This window comes from Musa acuminata, chromosome BXJ3-5 (assembly GCF_036884655.1).
Source record: "Musa acuminata AAA Group cultivar baxijiao chromosome BXJ3-5, Cavendish_Baxijiao_AAA, whole genome shotgun sequence".
NCBI classification, from domain to species: domain Eukaryota; kingdom Viridiplantae; phylum Streptophyta; class Magnoliopsida; order Zingiberales; family Musaceae; genus Musa; species Musa acuminata.
In genome coordinates this window covers 5,430,123-5,445,000 of record NC_088353.1, presented here as the reverse complement: position 1 = coordinate 5,445,000, position 14,878 = coordinate 5,430,123, and the positions used below count along the sequence as shown (strand labels likewise).

General features: G+C 40.8%; 1 protein-coding gene across 1 annotated transcript; it reads right to left on the bottom strand.

The window, feature by feature from the left end:
* Positions 1-12,569: 12,569 nt before the first annotated feature.
* On the bottom strand, positions 12,570-13,910 carry LOC108951992 (probable leucine-rich repeat receptor-like protein kinase At1g35710). Its single transcript, XM_065152961.1, has 2 exons — positions 13,249-13,910; positions 12,570-13,038 (listed from the first exon to the last, which is right to left on the bottom strand). Exons 1-2 carry the CDS (start codon positions 13,908-13,910, stop codon positions 12,570-12,572), a joined length of 1,131 nt encoding a protein of 376 aa, XP_065009033.1.
* Positions 13,911-14,878: the final 968 nt, after the last annotated feature.

Here is a 14,878-nt window from a genome sequence, read left to right as displayed (position 1 = left end):
ACATTGGCATTCAGTGGAATGGCCAACCCTTCGCGCAAGAGGCACCACGAGAACAGGCAAGCTTGGAAGAATTCGGAGCGCACAAAGGTTGGGATGGCTGAGTTTGAGCTACGGCACAACGTTGACAACTATACTTGATGGTGCTCTAGGCAAGCGAGGCGCTTGGCAAGAATGAGACCATCCAAGGTGGAATGAGTTGCTCAACGACCAAAAGAGTTATGCAAAGCTCACAGAGGTGAGGGGAATTGCTAACTCGAAGAATTTGGTACTCATGCATGGGCTTGTATGCGGACGATGGAATGTTCATGGCCATCCCAAGGCGACCGAGACTCGGCGCCATGGAGTATTGAAACTTTCTCTTCGGCAGGCGAAGGATACGTCCGGAGGAGGCTGAAATGTGCAACGAGTTCAGCATGTTGCTAGGCCTTGAGGGGTGCAGCGGTGGTTGTATTGACGTGGAGGCGCAATCTAGCAAGTGCGTCTGCAGGAGGCAGAACAATGCACAGTTTATTCAGCAGATCGGAGTAGTCCAAGGGGATGGTGGTCTCCGAAACGAAGAGAGATGTTGCTCCAACGGGACAGTTATCCAGGAGGGATAAGTCTCGGCACTCCAGAGGGAGAATCATGTGAGACGGACTTCACATGTTGAGGAGGAGTACCTCACAAACAACAACTTCACGAAGCTCGATGGACCGAGCAAGCGGCGAGGAGTTGTCGCTTGATCTCGCTCGAGAGAATGCATTGGTGGATGCATTGCGAGATCAAGTGGGGGAGCAACCTGAAGCAACTTAAATGAAGGCACACTTAGAGTCGATATGGAGATCGGACTCAAGGGAGGGCTGACCCGTGGAATGGAGGGCGCGAGGGCCACCATCGACTCAATGCAAAAACGAGGAGCGGAGCAACTTGGGTGTAACTTGGCGAAGTACCCAAGCCGCATGAAGGGAGCCAACAGAGAAGTTGGAACATGGAGCAGAAGCACAGTGCTTTCCTTAGACAGAGGTCAAAGACATGAACTCTTGAAGAGGCAAGGGTAGGATCATGTTGTTCCATGGGTCCTTCATTCTGGCGGAGCAGACTCATCTTGCATGGTGCCAAAGACGAAGGGAGCTTCTGGGCACATGCACCTTATCTCGGAGGAGCATTTGATGGAGGAACTAAGGCGACTCAATTTGCGGAGGCGAAGTTGGGTTCAGAAGGCCTTAGCACGGGGCAAGAGGACGCAGAGGCGGGTACTCTTGAAGAATATGCCACAGTGTTGCCATTTGAGTTGCTGTGAAGGAAGCAGTGCGCAGCGGAGATTGTGCTGGTAGGGGCAGAGGCCCAGGATCCAAACAATGGTGCACAGATTACAGTGAAGTCGGTGGACTTCGAGAGCTACTAGGCGACGGATTGTCCTAGAGCAGTGCTTCATCTAGGTGTGACCCAGGAGTGGGTGGATGAAGGTCGATTGCCAAAGGAGCGAACAAAATCGAAGGTGGAAGAGACCCTGCGATGCATTGGCAGAGGCCATACATGGAGGGTTCACAATTCGAGTTTATTCCGCAAGGATCAGAATGCAATGGAGATGTCACCAGGAGGCGACATGGTGCAGCGGATCGTGGTGGAACAGTTCGTGGCAATGCGATACACACGGAGTAAGTCCCGTGAGGGATGAGATCATATGGAGGTATGATCGGGAGCTATTGGAAGCTCCACTTCGGTGAACAACACGACGTCAAGAAGGGCTATGGATTCAAGGAGTGAAGGCCATGGTACCGCAGAGGCGGGTCTTCCGGGCGTGCATCGAATTTTGCATCGGATGAAAGCCTTGGTCATCAGCATATGGGGGCTGTGTTCCACCAAGGGAAAAGTTCGAATGCAAGTACCAGTGAGTTCCATGGGAGGGACTTGATCATACAGAGGTATGATCGAAGCAGCTGGAGAGTTGGACTGCTCCAGAGCTCATATTCGCTTAAGGGAGCCCGATAAGTCAGAGGACAAGGTCGAGTAAGCGAACGTTGCTACCAAGGAAGCTAAGGAGAACAGAATCGGTGCAAACTCTACAACGTGATGGCAGAGGCCATGCATGGGAGTTGCAGTCTGTCTTTCCATCGACCAAACAGACTGCTTGGAGAACACAGAGGTGTTGAAGCAGGGGGTCGAAAGGGGCGAGGAAGCGACGACGAGTCCAGAGGGACTTAGCTACCCAAAATCAAGCATCAGTTAGAATGGAGGTGGACTCAGAGGAGTGCCACGGAGACATCTCTACTGATTGTGAAGAAAAGGGATACAGAGGCGAGGCGACGGATAGTAGGGCCATGGGCATGCCAGCGCCATGGTACCGCAGAGGCGGGACTTCCGTGCAAGTCATTGATCCCTTGCTCTCATGGAGGGAGAGCGCTTGGTCGTAAAAGGGGCCAAGGAGGTGGAGCATGCAGAGGCAATCTCCAAGTACCGAGACAAGGCTGAAGGGCAGAGGCCAAGAAACTTCGTAAGACCGGTGTCAACAAGTTTCTCATCAAGATAGCCGTAAGTGAAGGACTTCGGGTCATGCAAGAGTGCACGACCAAGGAACGAAGCAGGCAGTACGCGGTGCTGTACCTTTGCTACTCGGTGGAGTAGGCGGCAGGGTTGATGGAGAAGACGGTACAATCCCAAAGGCGACCTCATCTATCAGAGAATTACTCCACGTTGGGGTGAAAACTTCCCGCATTCCAGAAGTTCGATGGCATTGAGAAGGTGAATCACAGTAGCCAACTCAACGCAAGGAGTGCAAACACTTCAAGTGCTTCAGAAGTGTGAGCAAAGAGCAGGGAAGACTAGTAACCAGCTCGATGCATGAAGTACAACCTCGAGGAGGCGGGCGAAGTCAAAGTAACCTTTGCCTTCTCAACTCTTAAGAGAATGGGCGAAACCGAGTACCCCAGTTCTCTTATCTATCCAGCAGAGGAGCTCTGCACAAGTTCAAAGACCCTTCGAAGATAATGGAAGATAATAGTTGTCAAATCCTCACCAATGGTGATCAGTGCTACTGAGAGTAGATCGTCCGCTTCATTTCCCAACGAAATGCCAATCGAAAACGGAAGTGATGCGAACCTACTTGGATGTGACAACTAACTGAAAGAAGAGTCAATGAGCAAATTTTGTGGAGGAAGGACCCAAAACTTCAGAAGTTTGCGAGGCGATGCTCATTAAAGCTCCAACAAGCATCCACCCAGTTCAAGCAGCATGTGGAAATTTTGAGAGACTGGCGTAGAAAAGATGGTCTTTTCCTTCATTTGGTGGATCCGCAAGAATCGACAAGGATCAACACAACTCAGCCAACCCCCCAACAGAGTCAGAGTCATTGGTGAGTTGTAGCAGCATGGCGGATTAAAGGGTCGACTACTCAAAAACAGCAGCGTAGAGCAGCTGGGAGCCAGGAGGCGCATTGCAGCTGGAGCGGAAGATTGAAGACTCAGCAAAGGCGAAGAGTTGCAGTGTTCACAAAGGCTTCGACGAGGACGTCGAAGGGATAAGTGGGGGAGAATGTAACGGACAAACTTCTAAACAAGATGTTGGATGTAATGCTTATGTCTGTCCGTTGTCTTTTGGCATGTTCATGCCTTGTATAGCAGGTAGAGGGGCGGCCGAAGGCTTATAAGTCCCATTTTAGTTGGGTTGGTGGCCTCTTTAGGCTTGTAAATAAAGGTTGTGTCATGTGGACACGTTCGAGAGCTTTTTCGGTCTGTAATGGACCATTTTACCCTTTGTTGTGCAACTATTCAGAGCTTGTAAAGTCTGTTTGTAATTTGCATTGTCAATGAAGTGTTTTTCGGACATGTTTGCTTGTGGATCCTGATTGAGGCGTTCTTTTTAACCCGTTCTCTCTTTTGTTGGTCCTTAGGGACAATGGGAGGCTTCGGGGAGGCTGACCTTTGCAGACGGACGCGCGAGGGTGCCGCACGCCTTAGGCAAAACCAGCTAAGGTCGTGACAATATGGCAGTGTAAGCATGTCTTTATCAGCTTCTCGGAGTCCGACCGGTGGTATACGATTTAAGTTGGGCCATATATCGCATTTCTCGTCCACCCTCGTCAAATAAGCAAGTTCTACGACAAACAAAAATAAAGTGTCACTGAAGTGTTTGTTCGATTACGACTTCACATAAGCCATCTGATACACCTGGCAAGCTTTGATATCAAAAGCTTAAGAGAAAACCATAACATCGATATATATTATGTTGGATAGTTTTAGGAGAAAATATCATAGACGTTGAGATCAGTCTAACATGATTCGACTATACATATGCAAGAATGATGAGATGTTGTGGAGACAATCATTAGAGGTCGTGTGGAAGTCGATGTGGATACTCTTATATGCTCTGTTGGTAACTTAGACGAAAATCGAAATTGAGAATATGTTTCGAAAAGTTGATTGACATCAATTCTTGTGCCGATAGACTTTTATATAGACTAAAAAGGTATAAAATGTTCTAAAGAATATTCTCTGAGGGGACTGTCCATAATTATTTTTAACGGCCCCTCTTATTCTCTTCTACAGGTAGACAACAAAAAGGAAAAGATAGTTCATAATCGTCTGCTTTGAACTTATATCCACATGAGCAAAACAAAAAGGCAAGCCTTGTCTCCCCTATGCCAACTTGGTGGTCACGTATATATCATGTGTGGATGATAATTGATCAATAATATTTTTCCTATTAGATAGTGGCACAAAGCAAAGTTTTGATCAACAAGAGGAGCAGGAAGCAAGAGAAACAACAGCAAAGTGGCACAAAGCAAAGTTTTGTGAAGCTGAGATGCCATAAGTGTAGCATGCAGCAAGACAAGGCGGCAAATATTTTTGTTCTGTTACATGGTACTTGAGTAACGAGATAAGGTATTTATAGATGATACAGATCAATATTATTGGCCAAATTCTCTCACTGCATGCGTGCATCGGTCACTAGAATCCCATAACTATTACTCGAAATTCCATTCTGATGATCATGACATCCAGTGGTATGCATGCCGCTTACACTTTTCCTCTCCTACATTTTTTCTTGTCTTTGGCATTAAAATTATTTTTTATTTTACTCTTTTTAAACGAATCATACAGCGATGTCACAAGTCCACGGAGGGGTCTACGGGACGGGAGATGATGTGGTGAATGCTATACTATGTTATGTAATGTATCGTAGCGTTGTCTCCACTAAAATTAAAAGATACAAATAGAGAAATCAATGTGTAGTGTATCTCAGGTCGTGTTACACGTGCCACTCTTGCCATCTTGATTCTCTTTAGAGTAATTTTTTTCGTTGTGTAAATCATAAAATGTTGCTATATTACCAATCAAGTGGATATGTAAGTGAGGAAGAAAGATATTTTAGACAAGAATTTTGGTGGGTTTGTATCTTCCTATATCAGCAATTAAGTTGATAAGCTATGCCGACTGCTATGTTGAATTACATGCTTTCCCTTTTATCATCATTTTTTTTTCTTAAAAAAATAATAACTCACCAAATTGAGTACATATGTTTCCCTTTCGTTGGAAGATTAAAAACTTGCAAAGGTCATTATGAAAATACCATAAATTTTCAAATTGAGTACATATGCTTTCCTTCTTTTTCTAAAAAAAAAACTAACAACACAACAATTTGAGTACAAATGTTTTTCTTTTATCGGGAGATTAAATACTTAGAATACTTGCAGTCAAATCTCATATTGGAAAACGTGTTTGACTTGTATAATGTGTTGTCCAGGTCAAGTCAACCATTCAGTATATATCGCATTCAACTCAACCCAACCTTACCAACTTGGACGAACTTTGTAGAAGATTACTAACTATTTGTTGTGTGAGAAGGAAACAAAAGTTTTATACAGTGTCAAAATTGTAGCAAAAGGCATATTATTTTTGGATTATATCAGTCCTATCCAAATATGAGATGATAAAGACGAGCCAATATTTCAATCAAACTCATAAGTTATGATCAAATTATTATATTATATTATAGGCATGTCTATATTATATTCTTAGAATCAAACTCACGGAATAAGGTTTAAGTTAGACCATACATTGCAAATCTCATCCATCTGTCAAATAAACAAGTTCTACAGGACCAAAATCAAAATGTCATCCAACTTTTGTTCGGCAACGACTTTGCACGAGCCATCTGATACACCCACATTGGTTTGCCAGCTTTGATATGAGAAGCATACGTTAACAATAAAACATCGGTACAAATCATGTTGGATTGAAATCGAAGTCTTGAGGCTATTTTTTTATGATCAAGACATCCAAAATTTCGGTACAAAATTTTTTATGATCAAGGCATCAGAACTTTATTATAGACATAATCAAAGCCTCGTCACAACTTCAAGATTATATTTTTTTGATTTATTGGGGTTGATAAGTATTTTTAAGAATCATAATTATATTTAAATTAGTTGAAAGAATCCTACTTATATTTGTTCGTATAAATACGCATTAGGTTTTAAAATTTTGATATGAGAGAGATAGCGGTAAGACACTTTAGATGCTCCTGAAGATTTCTCTAGTGGATCTAGGAAGAGGCAGAGGTAAGATACTTTGGGTGTTTATGAAAATTTATCTCTTTGGTGGATTAAAAAGGATTAAAAGAATTTTTTTTTAAGTTTGTATAAGAGAGCATGCAAGAAGAGTTATACTTTAAGTGGGGATAACTCAAGAGTTTTATAATTGATCTTATATATTATGAAGAATATAGTTTTCTCTGTCGATATAAGTGGGATTTGTTGAACTACATTTAATTTTACATCTACTTTTTGCTATGTCATTTGATTATTAATCTTTATGATATTCTTTTTTTATATTTCTTTTTGTTCTCTTCGCCCCCAACAGATTAACAAACACTTGTAAGGATTGGTTTCTTTCCTCATATGATACTATTATACAGCCAAGTCACATGCATAACAATACATATAAATATTACCCAACGAGCCTAAAAAAAGGCTTAGGAAGTGTTGGGAAAAATATGTTAAAGCGGAATAATTTTTTTCCATCTTTGTGTATCAAAATGAGTTTCTCATCAAAATATCAACTTGATATCAAAATGCTAATATCAATCAGCATAGCATAAATAATAAAGCAATAAATCAATCACACAGTGACACCAAATCTTTTAACGTGGAAAATCCAATGTAGGAAAAACCACGGGACCGTAGTCCACCTCAAACTTCCACTATTAATAATAATGATAACAGGTTTATAACAACATCGAGAACATAGATCTTGGCTCTATAGGATGGATCTAATCAAAAGAGAATTCTAGATCTCACAAAGTGGGTATAGCAGGAAAGTACCTCAGAGAGGGTAAACTGTAGATCAACACCATTAGGATTGTAGAGTTTACTGCAAGGATTTAGGCCAAAACTGACAACGTTTGGCCACCGATCGTCAAGCAGAAAACTCAGAAACTTAATCTTTCTCTCTCCTTTTCTCTCTCTCTTTTATCGTGTGCTGTCGTCGTTCACTGCACGCGCACACGCTCCCCGTGTTCTCACGCTGCACACCTCACAACCTTATCTCTCTCTCTTTTTAATTTCTTTGATTTGGGCTCAAACGACCTAATTTGTCCGAGCCCACATATGGGCTGGACCCAACAATTCTCCCCCTCCAGCTCATATGGTGGGCTATACCAAGCCCGCTCTTCGTCTATATGCTTCAAGCTTCTCCTTAGATAAAGACTTTGTCAACATATCTAAACCATTATCATTGGTATGTACTTTTTCCAACTATAATTCTTTCATCTCAAGCATATCACGAATCCAGTGATATCTCACATCAATATGCTTGGATCTAGAATGATATGTTGAATTCTTGGAGAGGTGAATGACGCTCTAATTGTCATAGTAAATAGTATATACTTCCTGTTTCAAGCCCAATTCTTGTAGAAACGTTTTCATCCATAAAGTTTCCTTACAGGCTTCAGTAACTGCTATGTATTCTGCTTCTGTGGTTGATAGAGCAACACACTTCTGTAACTTAGACTACCAAGAGATTGCTCCTCCTGCAAATGTCATCAAGAATCCCGAAGTGGACTTCTTGGAATCAGTATCACCTGCCATGTTTGCATCTGTGTAACCTTCTAACACAGGTTCATCACTGTCAAAACATAAACATAACCTGGAAGTACCTCTTAGATATCTTAATATCCATTTCACTACTGCCCAATGTTCCTTTCCAGGATTAGAGAGAAATCAGTTGACAACTCCAACTAAATGAGCTATATCTGGCCTAGTACAAACCATAGCATACATCAAACTGCATACTGCAGATGAGTAAGATACTTTGGACATTTCTTTTTTTTTTTTCTCACTTGTAGGACATTGTTTCGAGCTAAGCTTGAAATGACCTACAAGTGGAGAACAAACTACTTTGGCTTTACTCAGGTTGAATCTTTCAAGAATCTTTTCAATGTAAGTCTCCTGAGATAGCCAAATCTTCCTTTTCTTCCTATCATGAAGAATCTTCATGCCAAGTATTTGTTTCACCGATCCCAAGTCTTTCATGGCAAAGGACTTAGCTCTCTTTTAAGCTTTCCAATTTTTCCAATATCATGGCCAACAATCAGCATATCATCAACATATAGCAGTAAAATAATAAAATCATCATCTGAAAATTTTTTCATAAACACACAATGATCAGATGTGGTTCTATCATACCCTTGGCTCATCATAAAGGAATCAAACTTCTTATACCACTATCTAGGTGCCTGTTTGAGTCAATATAAGCTTTTCCTAAGCTTACACACCATATTTTCTTTTTCCTTAAATTTGAAACCTTATGGTTGCTCCATGTAAATTTCTTCTTCTAAGTCACCATGAAGAAATGATGTTTTAACATCAAGTTGTTCAACTTCTAAATTCAAGCGGGCAGCTAAACCAAGAACAACTCGGATAGAGGACATTTTCACAACTGGAGAAAATATTTCTTCAAAGTCAATACATTTCTTCTGACTGAATTCTTTCACAACTAGTCGTGCCTTGTATCTTTGTTGTGAACTATTGTTTTCAGTCTTCAATTTGTAAACTCACTTATTCTTGAGAGCTTTCTTCTCTTTAGGTAATTTTACCAAGTCATAGGTGTGGTTCTCAAGCAAAGATCTCATCTCTTCTTGTATGGCTATAACCCACTCATTCTTATGCTCATGAAAAATAGCTTCTTGGTAAGTTTCTAGCTCTCCCCCATCAGTAAGCACAACATACTCATGTGAAGGATATCTGGTAGATGATTGTCGCTCTCTAGTGGATCTTCTCAATGGAATCTCAACTAGTGGTGGAGATACTTGTTCGGTTGGTTCAGCATCATCAACTGTAGGAGTATCATCATTTACATTCTCACCATGATTTTCTTGTTCATCTCCCCCATGATCATCATGAACAATAGGTGAAGGAACTGGACCCAAACTCCAAGGAATATAAACAGAGGTTTTTGGGTTCTCAACATTATCACCATCATCAAATAATTGGTCTTCCAAAATCACAACATCTCCGCTTCTAATAATCTTCTTGTTCACTGGATCCCATAATCTGTATCCAAACTCTTCATGACCATATCCCAAGAAGATACATGCTTTTGCTTTACTATCAAGCTTGGACTTCTCTATCTTTGGGAATATTAATAAATGCTTTACACCCAAAGACTCTCAAATGATTATAAGATATATCTTTTCCTCTCCATACTCTCTTTGGAACATCACCTTCCAGAGGAACTGATGAAGAAAGATTTATGAGGTCAACTGTAGTTCTCAAAGCCTCCCCCCAAAATGATTTCGGTAACTTGGCGTGAGAAAGCATACACCTATTCCTTTCTTCAATGGTTCTGTTCATTCTTTCTGTCACACCGTTCTGTTGAGGAGTTTTAGGAACTATTTTCTCAAGCCTAATACCATGGAACCTGCAATAATTCTCAAAAGGACCCCTGTACTCGCCATCATTATCTGATCGAACACACTTTAGCTTTCTGTCAGTTTCTCTTTCAACACTAATATGAAAACATCGAGTACCTGGTCTTTAGATTTTAAATCAAAAACCGATACTTTTCTAGAATGGTCATCAATAAAAGTAACAAAATAAAGAGCACCTCCAAGAGTTCTAGTTTGCATAGTACAAACATCAGTATGAACTAAATCAATAACATATGATCTTCTAGATGATGGATATGTCTGAAATGCAACTCTATATGTTTTTTCAGCTAAGCAATGATCATAAGATTTAAGAGATGTACCTTGCAATTCTGGTAAAAACTGCTTTCTAGTAAGAGTTTGAAGTCCCTTCTTGCTGATATGACCAAGCCTCTTGTGCCAAAGATCTATACTTTCATCTTTTTGAATTGCATTAATCTATCCTTTGTGTAGCTTAGCTTCCATGACATAAAAAGAGTTAAGCTTCTTTCTTCTTGCCACAATTAGAGAACCTTTAGTGAGTTTCCATTTACTTTCACCAAAATAATGTGCAAAGCCCTCATCATCAAGTTTGCCTATAGCTATCAAGTTAAGACGAATATCTGGAATATGCCTTACATCTTTGAGTATCAATTTGCTCCCACTACTGGTCTCCAAGTAAATATCTCCAATACCTACGATCTTAGATGTATTATTATTTCCCATTCTGACATTACCAAAATCACCAGCAGTGTAAGATATAAAGAAATCACCATGAGAAGTGACATGAAATGAAGCACGAGAGTCAATTACTCAATTACTGTCCTGAGCAACAAGACTAACACAACCGTCATCACAAACAATAGTGATATTACCTTCAGCATCACTATATTGGTCTCTTTCTCATTTTTCTTCATTTTATTCTGTTCTCGCTTCCAAAACCTACACTCTTTCTTCATGTGACCTGGCCTGTTACAGTGAAAACATTTGATATCTCTTCTAGACTTTGATCTTCCTTTATAACTATGTGGATTTCTACTATGACTTCTTCCACGTCTTTCTTGTTTTTCAGTAACAAATACACCAGAAGAAGATTTACCCTATTCTTTCTTTCTGGCATCTTCATTTAGTAAACTGTCTTTAACCATATCTATGATTAGAGTCCCCTCTGGCGTAGAGTTACAAATTGTCACCACAAACGTTTCCCAACTTTCTGGTAAAGAGCTGAGAAATAATAATCCTTGCATCTCATCATCTATATTCATTTTCATAGCAACCAGCTTGTTTGCAAGACTCTGAAATAGGCTTATATGCTCAACAATGTTACCACCATCTTTATACTTCAAATTTACAAGCCTTCTAAGGAGAGAAATTCTATTTCCCACTGTCTTTTTCACAAAGAGATTTTCTAACCTTTGCCAAACAATATCAGCTCTGGTTTCATCAGAAATATGCTCATGCAAATTTATATCCATCCATCTTCTAATATAGGTAATAGCTTTTCTATGTTGAACTTCTTATTCTTCATCGTCCATAGTAGAAGGTTTATCTTTAACCTTGATAGGCTTATACAAATCTTTGTAATAGAGTAAATCTTCCATCAGACACTTCCAAGTGGAATAATTTGATGAGTTCAATTTTATTATATCATCTGACTCCATTTCAATCACACAAGAAAAACTAGTACCAAATAACCTACTGCTCTGATACAACTTGTTGGGAAAAACCTGTTAAAGCGGAATAATTCTTTTCCCTCTTTGTGTATCAAAATGGGTTCCTCATCAAAATACTAACTTGATATCAAAATGCAAATATCAATCAGCACAGCATAAATAATAGAGCAATAAATCAATCACACGGTGAAACCAAATCTTTTAACATGGAAAACCCAATGCGGGAAAAATCATGGGATCGTAGTCCACCTCAAACTTCCACTATCAATAATAATGATAACAGGTTTATAGTAAATCTTCTCTAGAATAACTAGAGGATCATAACAACATCAAGAACATAGATCTTGGCTCTATAGGATTGATCTCATCAAAAGAGAATTCTAAGTCTCATAAAATGGGTATAACAAGCAAATACCTTAGAGAGGGTAAACTATAGATCAACACCATTAGGATTGTAGAGTTTGCTGCAAGGATTCTCCACATAAAATTTGGACCAAAACTGACAACGTTTGGCCACCGATCATCAAGCAGAAAACTCAGAAACCTAATCTTTCTCTCTTTTCTTTTCCATACCTCACAACTCTATCTCTCTCTCTTTTTAATTTCTTTGATTTAGACTCAAATGACCCAATTTGTCCAAGCCCACATATGGGCCGGATCCAACAAGCTAAAAAAAGAGGCATAGAAAGAAAAAGAGATAATATGTTCAAGCATATTTCTACATTACATTGAGAGTTATCATTGTCAAATCAATTATATCATTACTCGAGATCTACGTCAATGGTCGTTTTATCGAATTTGTCATATCGATGATTCTAACCGCTAGTGGTTAGAGAGCCTCAACTATAAATTGTAGCATTTCCCCCATCAAAATTCCATATGAAGAACGCACCTCCACCGTTTGACTTGAACCATTGGCTATTTGCTTCCTTCTTTTCATCAGCCGTGCTGCGAACCCAACAAAGAGGAAGAAGAGAAGTAAGGCTCCGAGGACAGCCATACCGGACAAAAGAATCACGTTGGGAGCCTCTCTAGCTGGGGATGAACTGCATGAAGGCAGACCAGCAACGACATCGCACAAGCCCCTGTTTCCAGTGAACCAGGGACAGGACCTTCAAGTTCATTGTGAGATGCGTCCAAGGCTGACAAGCTTGCCATGTTGATTAAAGAAGGTGCGATACGGCCAGCCAAATTATTGTGGGAAAGGTTGAGGATCTGCAGCAGTGTCAGCTGGCCTAATTGAGATGGAATATATGACGTGTTTTGACTCAGATCTAGCAGTTCCTGAAGGTCTGCCAGCTGACCGAATTCGTAAGGAATGCTTCCGCTGAAGCTATTGTTGCTCATATCTACTGATATTAGCAGTTTGCATCCACCTATTTCTTCCGGAATCACCCCACTGAAGTTGTTGCCTGAAACATCCAATCTCTTCAGCTTGAGTAGTTTTCCGATTTCCGATGGAAGCTCTCCTGATAGCTGGTTGCTGCTTATGTTCAGCTCTATAAGAGAGATCAATTTGCATAAGTTCTTGGGAAGCTCGCCAACTAAGTGGTTTGAAGAAAGGTCCAGCGCTCCCAGCCGAGTTGATTGCCCAATCTCAGATGGAATTGTTCCATTTAATCAGTTGTTGGATATTCTTAAGCTCGTCAAGTTTGAACAACTTCCCCATTCCGGTGAAAGCATTCCAGATAACCTGTTGTAGCTCAAGTCAATATATCTCATATTAGGATAGACTCCAAAGTGATCGAAGAGGTCTCCGGTGAGGTTGTTCCTGTCCAATCGAACCCGCACTAAGCTTGAACAGTTTCTCAAGCTCTCTGGTATCGGCCCGTGAAACTTGTTATAGGCTGCGGTGAAATGCTGAAGCTTTCCTCCTCTGCATACATCTGGTGGCAGATGCCCAGAAGGGTCATTGTATGCCAGTTTCAGAGAAACCAAGCTCGTAAGGTTTGGGACCGATCCAGAGAGACTATTATTGATCACTGATAGTTCATTTAGACTTCGATTTGCAAAAGACGGTGGGATGCAGCCAGAGATTTGGTTATTGCTGAGGTCTAACAGTATCAGAGCGGTCATGTTAGCTAAAGTCGATGGGATGGGGCCGGAGAGTTCATTATAAGAAAGGATCAGGTTCCTTAGTCGAGCTAGATTTCCCAGGGTGGAAGGGATGAAACCAGTCAATAGATTATGTGATAGATCTCTGTCTCTCAGCTCGACAAGATTGCCTAATTCAGCAGGAATCGTGCCAGAGATGTGATTGTTGAAGAGATAAAGTGTGCTACGCTTCGAAAGATTTCTTAGGGAGAGGGGGATGGAACCCAGTAAACTATTATGTGCAAGTACTAGATTTGTCATCTGGACAAGATTCCCTACTTCACGAGGAATGGGCCCAGAGAGGTGATTACCATCGCATTGCATTGCATCATCCGAACGCTATTCTTCCCTCATATTGCTTTAAAGAAACAGTAAAGCATTAAGTACAAGCAAATCAAACTTTTCAAGCGTCCAAGATTACAACCCAGTCGAAAATAATCGCAGAAAAGAGATCGATTACCAACCGATGCTTTTATTAAACACGCTGCAGAATGAAACCACTAATAAAGCAAGCCATACGGAAACAAAGTCTCCCAATCCTGACCAAAATAAGCAACGGGACACAGAGGAGTGCATATAGATCATATCTCCACGGTCATCAAATCGGAAAACTTCAATGCATCAATAGATCCAAGGCTTGCTACGTGGGCTTGGACAATTTGGGCCATAAGCCCAAATCAACTAATTGGAGATCAGAGAGAACGAAATTAGAGTGAGATTAGAGTAAGAGCGTGCATCGTGCGGCGTGCAGAGGAAAGAGGAGAGAAAAATAGAGAGAGAAAGATTAGGTTTATGAGATTTCTACTTGACGATCGGTGGTCAAACGTTGTCAGTTTCGGCCCAAATTTTATGTGGAGAATCCTTGGAGCAAACTCTACAATCCTAACGGTGTTGATCTGTAGTTTACCCTCTCTAAGGTATTTTCCTGCGATATCCACTTTGTGAGACCTAGAATTCTCTTTGGAGGAGATTCACCTATGTTGAAGATATGCTATTCTTGAGCCAAGATCTAGTTATTCTAGAGAAGACCTACTGTAAACCTGTTATCATTATTATTGATAGTGCAAGTTTGAGGTGGACTACGGTCCCGTGGTTTTTCCCACATTGGGTTTTTCACGTTAAAAAGATTTGGTCTCACTATGTGATTGATTTATTGCTCTATTGTTTATGCTATGCTGATTGATATTAGCATTTTGATATCAAGTTGGTATTTTGATGAGGAACCTATT